At 52.6% G+C, this 13258-nt stretch overlaps 1 protein-coding gene across 1 annotated transcript; it reads left to right on the top strand.

Annotated features, from left to right (window-relative positions):
* Nucleotides 1-3993: 3993 nt before the first annotated feature.
* Gdf11 (growth differentiation factor 11) lies at nucleotides 3994-13120 on the top strand. Its single transcript, XM_048362299.1, has 3 exons — nucleotides 3994-4489; nucleotides 9370-9767; nucleotides 10261-13120. The coding sequence occupies exons 1-3, from the start codon at nucleotides 3994-3996 to the stop codon at nucleotides 10639-10641; spliced, it is 1275 nt and encodes a 424-aa protein (XP_048218256.1). The 3' UTR covers nucleotides 10642-13120.
* The last annotated feature ends 138 nt before the right edge of the window (nucleotides 13121-13258 follow it).

The raw sequence follows: 13258 nt of genomic DNA, 5'->3' as shown, positions 1-13258 counted from the left end.
CCTAGGGCTTGAACTCAGGGGCTAGGCATTGTTCTCAAGCTTTTTGCTCAAGGATAGCACTCTACCACTTGAAGCACAGCTCCATTTAAGGCTGGTTTAATGGAGATGAGTCTCATGGACTTTCCTGCCCTGGCTGGCTTTGAATGATGATCCTCAGATTTTAGCCTCCTGAATAGCTAGAGTTATAGGTATGAGCTGCTAGAGCCTGGTTATGACTAACACATTTAACCCCCTGGTCTGGAGTCTTGGCTGGTACATAATCTTATGAAATAGCTACAGAAATGTTACCCTGTCTTACAAAATGAGGAATCTGCAGTGTAAAAAGACTTTATAACTTTCCCAAGCTCACATAGGCTAAAAAGGAAGACTGCAGAGGTTTGAACCCAGATAGCATAGCTCTAGTTGCGAAGTCAGAATCAGAAAAGGACTTCTGGATAATGGATTAAAAACTCTCACTGTGCCGAGCACCGGTGGCTCACACCTGTAATCCTAGCTACTCAGAAGGTTAAGCTCTGAAGATCAAGGCTCAAAGTCAGCCAAGACAGAAAAGTCCCTGAGGCTCATGCCTCCTATTAGCTAGCAAAAGACCAGAAGTAGGGGTATGTCTCAAGTGACAGAGCACCAGCCTTGAGCACAAAAGGTAAGGGAGAATGTAAGGCCTGAGTTCAAACACCAATACTGGCATGCTCACAGGTGCACAAACACACACACACAAACAAATCCATCAATACAGAGACCCAGGAAGGAGTAAATTCAGCCAAAAGATTTGAGGAGATGCTTGGGGATGGGGATTGAACCCAGGGTCTTGCATATACGAAGCACTCATTCCACCACTGAACTATAGCCCTGTCCTGGCAGTTATTCTAGGGAAAATCAACCTGTGCAAAGATTCAGAGATCATCTTAGAAGAGAGGAGTTTTCTACTTCACCTGACATTTACAGTGCCTTGGCTCAGCCCCCTGGTCTGGAGTCTTGGCTGGTACAATTTATCTACTGTCTTTTCTGGTCTGTAAGTTCCTGGAAGAGAGAACCTGAATCTGATTTCTCTTTGCACTTTCTACTAGAAGGGTTTGGTGAGGAAATGAAGCTAGGCTACCTTTTCTACAGCAGGAGATTACAGTTTTGTTGAGGTGATGCCACGAGAGAAACACTGAAGGACAGGACATAGCTAAATATTCGATAAAGACAACCACTGCTCTAGGGGATGAGAGGGAAAGGGAAAGAATATTGAAGGAGAAGCCCATGAAGGTCTCTATTGATTACTATGTAACCCTTAAAACTAGATGAGTGTAGGTATTGTGGTTCAAACTTTTCTTGTTCAAGGTTGGTACTCGTATCACTTGAGCCACAGCTCTACTTTTGGCTTTTTGCCAGGTAAGTGAAGATAAGAATTTCATGGACCTTCCTGCCCAGGCTGGATTTGAACTGCAACTCTCAGATCTCAGCCTGCTGAGTAGCTAGGATTACAGGCAGGAGGCACTGACCCCTGGCCCAAGTTGTTGTTCTTAACTCCTACCCAGCCTCCTCTTACACCTGGAGCTCCAATTTTTTCACCACATTTTACTCCAGCTCCCCTACCCAAGGCTCTGCTCTCATGCTTATGCAAAGCCAACTTTATGATATTTTATTACAGTATTGGGCTTTAATTCCAGAAAAGAAATCAACACCCATCTACTTGGTCTGAAAAGCTCAATAATGAAGTTCATCTTTCTTTTTTCAGCAAACATTGAATGGAGTTTGATTCTGTAAATATTTTCCATTAGCCTAGTGATCTCCAGAGATGTGGGGATTGAGAAATAGGCCTTTAGGAACTAAGGTCTTGAAGAGGCAACAGTGAGGAAGTTAAGTATTCCCAAAGCATTTTATCCCTAGGCATTCTTCTACTCTGCTTTCTGGCAGTGCCTAGGGTCTCATCTATGCAGAAGAGGGCTGGTCTCACATCAGAGTTTCAGTGTTTCAGTCCTGCTACTTTCTGTCTCCATTTGGGGGGGGGGGCGACTGGTTTGTTGTTGGTTGTGGGGCCAGGACTCTGGGCCTGGGCTTTGTCTCTGAGCAATTTTTGCCCAAGACTAGTGCTCTATCACTTTGAGCCACAGTTCTACTTCCAGTTTTTGAGAGGTTAACTGAGGATGAGTCTCTCAGGAACTTTTCTGCCCAGGGCTAGCTTTGAACCCCATCCTCAGATCTCAGCCTCCAGAGTAGCTGGCATGAGCCCCCAGTGCACCCTTGCCCTTTGTTAGCCCTTGATTTGTTTGTCAGTCATGGGACTTGAACTCTTGGGGCCCTAGTGCTGTCCCTAAGCTCTTCAGCTAAGGCTAGCGCTCTACCGCATCAGCTGCGCCACTTCCCGTTTTCTGGTGGTTTATTGGAGAGTCCCATAGACTTTCCTTCCTGGGCTGGCTTTGAACCACGATCTTCAGATCTCAGTAACCTGAATAACTAGGGTTATAGGCATGAGCCACCAACACCAGCTGCCCACAGTTTTGTTTTGTTTTTTTTTTTTTGGCCAGTCCTGGGGCTTGGACTCAGGGCCTGAGCACCGTCCCTGGCTTCTTTTTGCTCAAGGCTAGCACCCTACCACTTGAGCCACAGCGCCACTTCTGGCCATTTTCTATATATGTGGTACTGGGGAATTGAACCCAGGGCCTCATGTATACATGAGACAAGCACTCTTGCCACTAGGCCATATCCCCAGCCCCAGGCCCACAGTTTTTTGACACAGGGTTTCACTATGTATAGTGACAGTCCTGGCTAGGCCTTCAGAGGGCTAGGATTACAGTCTCCATGGCTGTGTGTGTGTGTGTGTGTGTGTGTGTGTGTGTGTGTGTGTGTTGGTACTGGTGCTATCCCTTAGCTTTTTCCACTCAAGGTTAGAGTGCCTACCATTCGAGTAATAGCTCCTTTTCCAGTTATTTTTTATGATTAATTGGAGTCTTTGTTTCAACCTTGATCCTGAGATCTCAGCCTCCTGAGTAGCTAGGATAACAGCCGTGCGTCACTGGAGCAGGGCCTCCATGGCTTCTTTAAACAATTTCTTAGGAGTACCTCCTCTAGCTAGGGATCCTCTTTCTTTCCCTTGGGCTCTCGGTGCTTCCACCAAGGCTGCCTCTCGCCCTAGTCCCTATGGTTCGGAGAGTCTCAGGAGTCTCTGCCTTCCCCAGTTCTCTGCATGGAGCTCCTCTCTGGTACCCCCCCCCCCTTTCTGCCATCCTCTGTTTCCCCCTGGGTACTGGACTGGGCCCCCCATCACCATGTCCCCCAGCTCCCACTCTTGTCTCTATGCCTTGACATCTCTCCTGGTCTCCGGCCCTCCAAGTCACACTTCTCTCTAGACTCCTTATCTTTGTCTTTGACTCTCTTCCCTCTTGAAACCGAGGCGGGGGGGGGGGGGGGGGAGCTTTTCTTCTCGGCCTCTCGGGGTCTCTCTCTCTGTGACTCTCCCCACTCCGACTCTTAATTTTCTCCCTCCTTTGTTTCCCCATCTCTCCTCTGCCTACTGGGTCTCTCTGGATCCGACCCTCTCCCCCTTGGTCCCTAACTGTCCCCCCTCTCCCTCATCCCTCCGTCCCGTCCCAGCATCTTCCTCTGGGCCGGTGCCCCCTCCCTCCTCTCCCTCTCCCTCCCTCTCTCCCTCTCTCTCTTCCTCTCCCTCTCTCTTTTCCTCCGCTCTCTCCAGCTCCCTCTCTCGCCTCGGATGACAGCGCTACCTCTTTTGTTGGCTCCGCAGCCAATCGCGGACGCTGACGACACGGGGGCCGGGGCTATAAAGGGCCTGGCCCGGACCCGGGCCCCCCCAGCCGCCCGCCCCGGCCGCCCGCCCGCCCCGCCCGCGCGCCCGCCGCCCCCGGCCCCCCGGCCCCCCCGCGGCCGGGCAGCCCCCAATCCCGCGCCGCCCGGACCCCCTCCTCCTCCTCCCCTCCTCCCCCGCCCCCTCCCCGCGGGACTCCGGCGTCCCCGCCCCCCAGTCCTCCTCCTCCTCCCCTCCCCTGCAGCATGGTGCTCGCGGCCCCGCTGCTGCTGGGCTTCCTGCTCCTCGCCCTGGAGCTGCGGCCCCGGGGGGAGGCGGCCGAGGGCCCCGCGGCGGCGGCGGCGGCGGCGGCGGCGGCGGCAGCGGCGGCGGCCGGGGCCGGGGTCGGGGTCGGGGCCGGGGCCGGGGCCGGGGCCGCCGGGGCCGGGGGGCAGCGCGCGAGCCGGCCCGCCCCGTCGGCGGCGCCCGAGCCGGACGGCTGTCCGGTGTGCGTGTGGCGGCAGCACAGCCGCGAGCTGCGGCTGGAGAGCATCAAGTCGCAGATCCTGAGCAAACTGCGGCTCAAGGAGGCGCCCAACATCAGCCGCGAGGTGGTGAAGCAGCTGCTGCCCAAGGCGCCGCCGCTGCAGCAGATCCTGGACCTGCACGACTTCCAGGGCGACGCGCTGCAGCCCGAGGACTTCCTGGAGGAGGACGAGTACCACGCCACCACCGAGACGGTCATCAGCATGGCCCAGGAGAGTAAGTGCGCGGGCGGGCGGGCGGCGCGGGGTGGCGCGGGCGCGGGGCCGCGCGCGCCCGGCTCGGGGGAAGCGGGGCGCTCCCGGCTAAAAGAGAGAGAGAGGGGGAAAAAAAACAAACTTGGCTTAGGGAGCAGGGGCTGCTCCGCAGAACTTTTTCTTTTTTTGAGCGGTGACGGTGGGCAGCGGAGTTCCGTGCACGCCCCGTTCCGGGAGGCTGGGCGTGAGACCGGGTGGAGAGCCCCTGCCTCGCACACCCCCGGCGGTGAGGCTGGGAGTCCAGGAGCCACCGTCAGGGGTCCCCCCCTGGCGTGTTCTGAGGGGCCGTGTGTGTGTGTTGGCCGGGGGAGGGTGGATCAGGCTGGAACAGCGTCGGGAGGCGCTGGGACCCCCGCAGTCCCGTCCAGCGCCCGGGTGGCCGCAGTGCAGCCGCCCCGCGGCTCCGGCATCCCCTCGCCGCCCCGCGCTCCGCGCTGCGCGCTGCGCCCGGCGGGCTGCAGAGAACCGAAGGCCCCTCCACCCGTCCCAGGAATAGGATCCCAGAACCCCGTGTCCTGCCCAACAGCCCAGCTGGCACCTCCACATCCTGCCCGAGCCCTGTCTCCACACTGGGTTACCCAAGTCCTGACCGAGCTCGGGGAACTCAACTCCGAGGCGCTGCGGGTGGGGGTGGGGCTTAAGGACATCTTGGGTTACTCAGACCTTCGAGTCCGGCCCTTATTCACTGCTCTACCCGCAGGAGCCCGAGGAAGATCCAAGGAGAAAAGAGAAAGAACTCGGGGGGGGGGGGGGCGGTGAAACCCAGGCACCCGAGCTCCTGACCAAACGGAAGATGAACATGTTAATAGACATGAGCTGCTTTGAAATTTTATGGCCTGGAAAATCCAGGCCAATACTATCACCCCCACCTCCAGTTCTCCCTGGGGTCAGGTGACTCCCTCTTCCCCTCTCCTGCTGCGTCTCCTCCCCCCCCCCCCAACTCCAGGGAACCAGGCCCCTCTCTATTCCCTAGTGGAATGGCAAGGTTCCCCACCACCACACACACTCACACAGACTCTTTGGTTTTATGGCTCTGGACAGCAGAGGAGGGAGACTGTGGTTTATTGGCAGATGGGTCATAAAAAGCTGGGAGTTGAGGGGAGTCCTAATGGCCCACCACCGTGTTAGAGGCACAGGAACCCAGGTGTGCCTCTGGGAGTGTGAGTGCCTGAAGCTTGCCACCCTTCCTTCTGCAGAACTTAACTCCACAGTGCTTGGGCAGTGTTGTGAAGAGAACGCAAAGAACCGGGAAATTAAACTTGCTGGCAGGTCAAGGCATGGAGATCTGGTCTTGGGTTCCTTAGTCTTCCTTCTGTTTCTAGGGTTCCTGCTTTTGGGAGCTAGGGTCAGCCTGAGATTCACTGCAGGCAGGAATGGTGAAAGTCTTCTAGAAAAAAGTTGTAGAGGAATTCTGATCTAGAGTGGGCTGGAAAACGAAGGGTGCAGAGGTAAAGAGATACTCAGGTCTATGTTTTGTAGTGGAAGGATGTCCAGGATGGAAGGATTCCTAGGCTGTGATGTTCTTGTTGCCACTATCTCAGCATCCCTTAACCTTAAAGACTGAGCCCACAGTTAGCCCTGGTAATGGGGATGCAAGAAGTGAAAGGATGCTGTGTTCAGGACGGGGCAGTGCATGTTAGTCGGGGTGGGGGGGTGGAGGAGTATCAGCTGGTGGGGTCTTACCCCAAAGTCTACTCTAGCACCATCTCAGGGCTTGGGCAACTAGGACTAGGTCTCCAACCAGGTACTGTACGGCCCCTTTAAGAGTCTAGCAGTGCTCTTAAGACAGGGAGGGGGAGTGGAGGGGAGGGGAGGGAGAGAGGGGAAAAGGAAAAAGAGACTTTTATAGTCTAATCCCCAGGGACCCGCTTTAATAAGAGACTTGTGCTCTGCTAATCGGGGGAGGTGTTTGTCAGCAGAGATGGCCTCTGCTCCCCTCCCCCTGCCTCCCCTCCCCCAGCCCTATACAGTGGACCCCAGCCCCCACCTCGCCCTGGCTGCTGTGCCTGCCTGCCCTAGTTCCTTCGACCCTCTCAGGCTCTCACCCCAGCCTTCATCCTGGGAACCCAGCCCCCTGCCCTTCCGGGAGCCAAGCCCAGCCCCTTAGTTTGTCTCTCTGGCACACCCCTTGAGGCCCCTGCCCTCTCAGCCCCAACCTTCTGCCCCCAGGCCTTCCAGCCTGGGTTAGGAGAGGGTGTGTTGTGTGTGTGGGGGGGGGGGGGGAGGAGGAGAGGAAGGGGAGGCAGTGAGCAGGAGGGGGTTGGGCCTTTGGTGAAAATAGTGCATTGACCTCTCTCCCCCACCAGCACCGCCTACTAAACCTGACCTGCTGCCTGCCACCAACCAAATCAATCCAACACAGATGTGGCCCCTTCCCCTCCCCATGAGTGCCACGAGTGCTGGGGGGGGGGGGGGAGAGGCATGTGTTGGGGACATTCTCAAGCCCCATTTCCCTCTGTAGCTCTACCTGCTTCCCCTTTGTTTCTCCCTCTGCACCCTTTCTGCTCTTTTCTTTACCCCACTAGGTTCCACTCTCTTACCTCTAGCTTCTTAACTCCTGCCCACTCCTCTCCAACTCACTACCTCAGCCTTCTCCAATTTGCAAACTGACTTCTTCCCTTTCTGTGATCTTTTTGCTTAGTTCCTCTCATCTTTAACCTGCCTTCATTCCTCACACCATCTCTGCCATTCCTCACACCATTCCTTGCCATCTCCCATCTCTGTTTCTCCCCTCCTGGTCACCACATCCACAGAAGTGTAAGTGTGAGGATTCTTTGGTGTGGGTGAAGATTGAGGACAAGGAACCAGACTGAGGGGACGGGACTCTGGTGCTCAATCCCTTACCTCCAAATCCTGGCACAGCTTTGATAGTGACATAGGTTTAGAGCTTAGAGAGTTAAACCAACATTTATTGAAAATTCCCTGTACCACACTGAGAAGTGTGGTGGGTAAGGAGTCAGGCAGTACCACTGGGGGCGGGGAGCGGTGGCTCAAACCTATAATCCTAGCTACTCAGGAGGCTGCCATCTGAGGATCACCATTCATAGCCAGCCCAGGCAGAAAAGTCCACGAGACTCTTTATCTCCAATAAACTACTCAGTAAAAGCCGGAAGTGGCACTGGGGCTCAAGTGGTAGAGTGCTAGCCTTGAGCACATAGAGGCTCCAGAACAGTGACCAGGCCCTGAGTTCATGCCCCAGGACCAGGTTAAAAACAAAAACAAACCCACTGGGGTTGTAACCAAAGAACAGAGTTTAGGAAAAACAGATCCTTGCTCCTGTAATGTAAGAGCCGAGAGTTCCATTCAGCATGGAATGTTTAGTACAGCTTTGTACTATGAGAATCTGTTCTCAAGGAGATGAATAGTTAATGGTAAAACTCAGGTAATTCTTATGCTGCAGTTAGGCACATAATACCCATGTGGATTGTTGCTTATCACTCCAGGTCTCACTAGTAGCTTCCTGGCCCCAGCTACTACTCTCCTAATCTCAATCTCCACTCCCCAAACCCTACTCTACTGCACCTCTACTGAAGCTCCCACCAGTAGGGTCACTGGGAGGACTACCAGAGCACGGGGACCTCAGAAGAACCAAGGAAAAGATACTACAGAAGAACTTTGTGTATCATGTTCTGAATATATGGAAATCATTTTAAGCACTTTCCTCCCCATCTCACCTCCTTTTGGGGAGGGTGGGGAGTGCTGATGGGAGACAACATATGCTAAGTCCTTCAGAATGTGAAAACTGGGCATGAAAGACTTCACAACTTAAGCATTCCCAACTGATTTAAGGAATTAGGAAGGAGAGAAACCAGAACTGAGAGGAAGAAGCAGAGGGCCTATATTGAGAATCAATATATCTATTTATGATCCTGGACCAGGGAAAATGGATCAAAATGTAATGTTGGGGTGTTGAACCTTTGTAAAGACTTTCAGTAGCAGTAGACTAAGGGATCAAAGAAAGCTCAGAGGAGAAAAAGCTGCTAGTGGTTAATCTGATGTGCTAAAAATTATTTCTGACACTCTGTGCAAATAGGAAATAAGTTTTTCCCTTCCTCAAAAGTGGGGGCCAGTGGTGGGCACCATGGCTCATGCTACTCCCAGCTACTTGGGCAGTGAGGATAGGAGGGTCATGGTCTGAAGAGGTCAACCTGTACAAAAAGCTTGCGTCCCTATCTGAAAATTAAAGCTAAAAATACTGGGGTATGAATCAAGTGTCAGGATGCTTGACTATCAACTCCAAGACCCTGAATTCAAACCTCAGTATCACAAGGAAGGAAGGGAAGAAGGGAGGGAAGGTGGGCTGGGACAGTAATGGCAATGAGGAAGCAGCTAAGGAAATTTTATTTAGGGGAGAATGAATAAGACGAGAAGCCTAGATCTGAGTTCTACTTTATGAGATAAATTTAGCCTATACTCTCTAAGGACCTCTCAGATCTCCTCTAAGGCCATTTTCTTTTGGGGGTGGGGTATCAGGCTCCACCAATAAACAGCAAAGCAGCCAGGACAACAGGAGTAGTGAGGTATAGCTTCTATGAAGAATACTGAAGATTCAGAAAAAAATTGGAGTCATATGCTTGAAAGGTCTGGAGGAAAGAATTACCTAATAACTAGCTTTATAGGCCATTTGGTAAAGGGGAACCTATATCTTAGGGTAACTGGTACAGATCAGTAAAGCCTAACAGCCTTCATCCTAGAGAGGAGACACTCTTGGGTACCAGAGGTGCAGAAGGGTAAAGAAGAAATGGAAAACTCAGGCTCAGAAGAACCTGCCAGTGCCTCCCAGGGTTGCTGAAGCTCTCCATACACTCTTTGCTGATGCTGTGCCCCCTTCTCTCTTATCAGCGGACCCTGCAGTGCAGACAGATGGCAGCCCTCTCTGTTGCCATTTCCACTTCAGCCCCAAGGTGATGTTCACAAAGGTACTGAAGGCCCAGCTGTGGGTGTACCTTCGGCCAGTGCCCCGCCCAGCCACAGTCTACCTGCAGATTTTGCGACTGAAACCCCTAACTGGGGAAGGGACCACAGGGGGAGGGGGAGGAGGCCGGCGTCACATCCGTATCCGTTCACTCAAGATTGAGCTACATTCACGCTCCGGCCATTGGCAGAGCATCGACTTCAAGCAAGTGCTACACAGCTGGTTCCGCCAGCCACAGAGCAACTGGGGCATCGAGATCAACGCCTTTGATCCCAGTGGCACAGACCTGGCTGTCACCTCCTTGGGGCCAGGAGCTGAGGGGCTGGTGAGCAGGGGGCCTGAAGTGGTGGTGGATATGGCCCTGAGGAGGTGGGGATGTTAGAAAAAGTAGACTAGGCATGTGAGGAGACTAGGGACCAGTGTTATTTATCTGGGGTCAGGAGCTGATTCTAGAGGCATTGGGTGTTAGAGTGGCAATCCAGGGACCCAAGCCAGGCAAACAGCTAAAAACTGGATTTGGGGTGAAGAAAGATGTCAGTTAATGGGAGATCCGTGGGAATACAAATGGGCCCTTGATGAGGCCCTGGGCCGAGCTGCTTGAGGCTCAGGTTGCCAGAAAAGAATTAGGGGAGGTGAGTCAAGATGGTTAGGTGACAAAAGTGTGTAGAATATAAAGTCTGGGGTAAGTAGGGATTAAATAGCCAAGAAATCAATGGTTTCTGTTCTGATGCCCCTGTGAGAGGCAGGACGGGAAGGAACAGGGAAGATCTACTGTTCAGGGCTATGTCACATCTCTTTCCCCTCTCCCTGACCCTCAGCATCCTTTCATGGAGCTTCGAGTCCTAGAGAACACAAAACGGTCCCGGCGGAACCTGGGCCTGGATTGTGACGAGCACTCAAGCGAGTCCCGATGCTGCCGATACCCTCTCACAGTGGACTTTGAGGCTTTTGGCTGGGACTGGATCATCGCACCTAAGCGCTACAAAGCCAACTACTGCTCCGGCCAGTGCGAGTACATGTTCATGCAAAAGTATCCACACACCCACTTGGTGCAACAAGCCAATCCAAGAGGCTCTGCTGGGCCCTGCTGCACCCCAACCAAGATGTCCCCAATCAACATGCTCTACTTCAATGACAAGCAGCAGATTATCTACGGCAAGATCCCTGGCATGGTGGTGGATCGCTGTGGCTGCTCCTAAGGTGGGGGACAGTGGATGGCCTTCCCTACCAGACCCTTCCCCAACACTCCCAGCCCTGGCCCTAATTCCCCCAAGCCCTACAGCTCCCTCCGCCTCTTCCCATGAACACCACACCTTGTTCCCTGACCATGCAGTGTGCAATACAACAGAGGGAGGCAAGTGGGGATTGAGGGCTGAGGGGTTGGGGGTAAAGGGAGAGGAGGGGCATGGTCAGGGTAGGCAGTGTCCAAGATGAGAAGGTTTGGCAAGAAGATAGAGATGCAGAGACAGGTAGAGATGGAGGAATAGAGACAGGAGCAAACTGAGCAGCATGGAGAAGGCTAAAGGACAGAGAAGCAGATGAGACAAGAGACTAGGCAGAGACAAATGCTGAGAAAGAGATGGAAATGGAGTAATAAATGAAAGCCCCACACCAAGCCTCCTTTTTTCTACTGGTAAGGTAAGAGGCTTGGTCTAGTTTGGGGAGTTCCCCTGACTACTCAGTAGGAAGAAATAAAAAAATCCATTCTTAGGTTATTCCCTCTCCCTCCAAAAGTTGCCAGGGGAAGGGAAACAAAGACAGGGGCAAAAGTAAGGATTTGGGAATTTTATTTATTTATTTATTGTGACTTTTTTTTTTTTTTGGTATTTGGCTTTACTGGAATAGGGGGGCCCCTGCCCACTATGCCCCATTTGTTCCTTATTCCTCAAACCCTGTTCTTCCCCAATACCCACTTAAGCACTTGTATAAAGCCTCCAGGGTTGGGGATGGGATTGAAGGGCAAGAGGGCTAACACATTAAGTTTATACCCCATAATCACCCTAACTAACCTTTTTGAGCCAAATGGGGTTGAGCTGAGTGTTCATGGAAACAGGTTAGGGTTTAAGAGCTGGGAAGGGGTGGGAGGGGAGAGGGAGCCCTCAACATCCAGGATCTATGTATGAGAGCCACTAAACTAACCCTCAGGCCCACCTTCATGGTATTATTTTGCCAGGGGGTACAACCTGCTTATGCCCAAATTCCCCTCAGCCAAGAGAGACCAAAGAGCCTGTGGAATGCCCTTGCTCCCAGCCTCTATCTTCAGGTCAAGGGAAAAAAAAGGTACAGATCCCAGAATCCTCGAGGTCTGGGAAGGGTTAGAAAGGGTCTAGGAAGTAGTGAAGAGGCTGAAGGTCACAGGGCATTTGAATCCAAATCACTGCTCTGGGCTAGGGAATAAAGCCAGCAGACCAAGGTGGAAGGGATTCTGGAGGTGGGGGCATTTTAGTCCCCCAACCCCAAAGCTCAGGGTAGAAGGAGGGAGAATAAGGGAGTAGAGTGTCTATAATTTTTATCTTTTATTTTTGGAAAATAGTATCTGGCAGCAGGGAGGGGATAGTACAGCGGGGTAAGGCACATGACAAGGCCAGTTACAGCAGAGTATGAGAAGGATAGAGACCCTCTGGATTTGAAAGGCTACAGAGCAGGCAGACTTTGCCACTTCAAGCCACTAGTTAAGCCCCCCTTCGTTCCTTTCACAATCTGGACCCACCCTCCTCTGGACTCACTGTGCCTCAGTTTCTTCCCCTCGATGGAATGAAAAATAGCAGCACCCACCACAGCCAAGAGATGAATTCTGAGCACTTACCACGGGCACTTTATGGACATAAAATACCTCTCGCTGTGGGACTAGATAACCAGGGCACCAGAGTGGTGGTGAAGAGATGTGAGGCTTAGCAGAGTCACAGGCTTTGGAGTACAAGTTCCCCTCTGCCTCCTAGCTGGACAGTGCCTGAAGCCACGGAGTTGAGAATCTATACCCTATCCATTACTCACCAGCTACCTCCTGGCTCCAGCAAGAGCCTAGAGGGAGGAAGAGAGGAAAAGAGGGTATGACAAAATAAATCCCTCCAAATAGTCAGCAGTTACAATCTGGCAGAAACAATGATGAAGTAAAGCACAAGCTGGCAAGCAGGCCTAGAAGGCTTGTTCTTCCGGAGAGCATGTCTCTCCTGCTTAGACCAGACCACGGAAAGGGCAAAGGTATGTGATGAACCTTGGGAAGGTGCTGTTGCGAAGTCTTAGCATCTTTCTCTGATTTTCATAGTGAGAAAATGGGGTAAGGTGCTTTATTAAAGGAATAAGTGACTTCAACTCACTTTCCATATGGCAACCATGTTAACCCCAAGCCTCTCCTCTGGCTCTGTTCTTCCTCCTGCCCCAGGCTTGGAAAACAAGATACCCTTGACTGTCAACACTATTTACATTTCCTTGGTGGAAGGATAGGAACAGAAAAGTGAAGATGCTTTCCCCAGGCCCAAATGTCTCTTGATACTGGATGGGGTGGGTGTTAGGCAGTGGGCACCAGCCAACTTCCCTCAATAGTCTAGAGTTAGGGCATTAAACTTGGAGGACACTTAAAACATCGTCCCTTTGTTACCACCATAAAGAACTTTGCAAGGAGGGAGGACTCTCATATGAAGTCTCCCTCATTCTTACCCATCCCCAAAGAGGCATGGGTTGGCTTGGGTACATGGCCCAGCTCCCTAGAGGGAGCTAGCCCTTAACCCCACCACACACAGCATATGTGTGTGGACCTGGTCAGTGCCCCTCCAAACATACCAGTTTTTAGTGTAATTATTTGCTTTGTGTATTTGT

The sequence above is a fragment of the Perognathus longimembris genome, chromosome 1, assembly GCF_023159225.1.
Source record: "Perognathus longimembris pacificus isolate PPM17 chromosome 1, ASM2315922v1, whole genome shotgun sequence".
Lineage (NCBI taxonomy): Eukaryota > Metazoa > Chordata > Mammalia > Rodentia > Heteromyidae > Perognathus > Perognathus longimembris.
Note: the sequence above shows the minus strand (reverse complement) of the source record. Positions and strands in the feature narration are given on the sequence as shown.

Coding starts and splice junctions, on each gene's coding strand:
- Gdf11 (XM_048362299.1), top strand. CDS start 3,994: ATGGTGCTCGCGGCCCCGCTGCTGCTGGGCTTCCTGCTCCTCGCCCTG. Junction 4,490..9,369: donor CATCAGCATGGCCCAGGAGA/GTAAGTGCGCGG, acceptor CTCTCTTATCAG/CGGACCCTGCAGTGCAGACA. Junction 9,768..10,260: donor GGCCAGGAGCTGAGGGGCTG/GTGAGCAGGGGG, acceptor CCTGACCCTCAG/CATCCTTTCATGGAGCTTCG.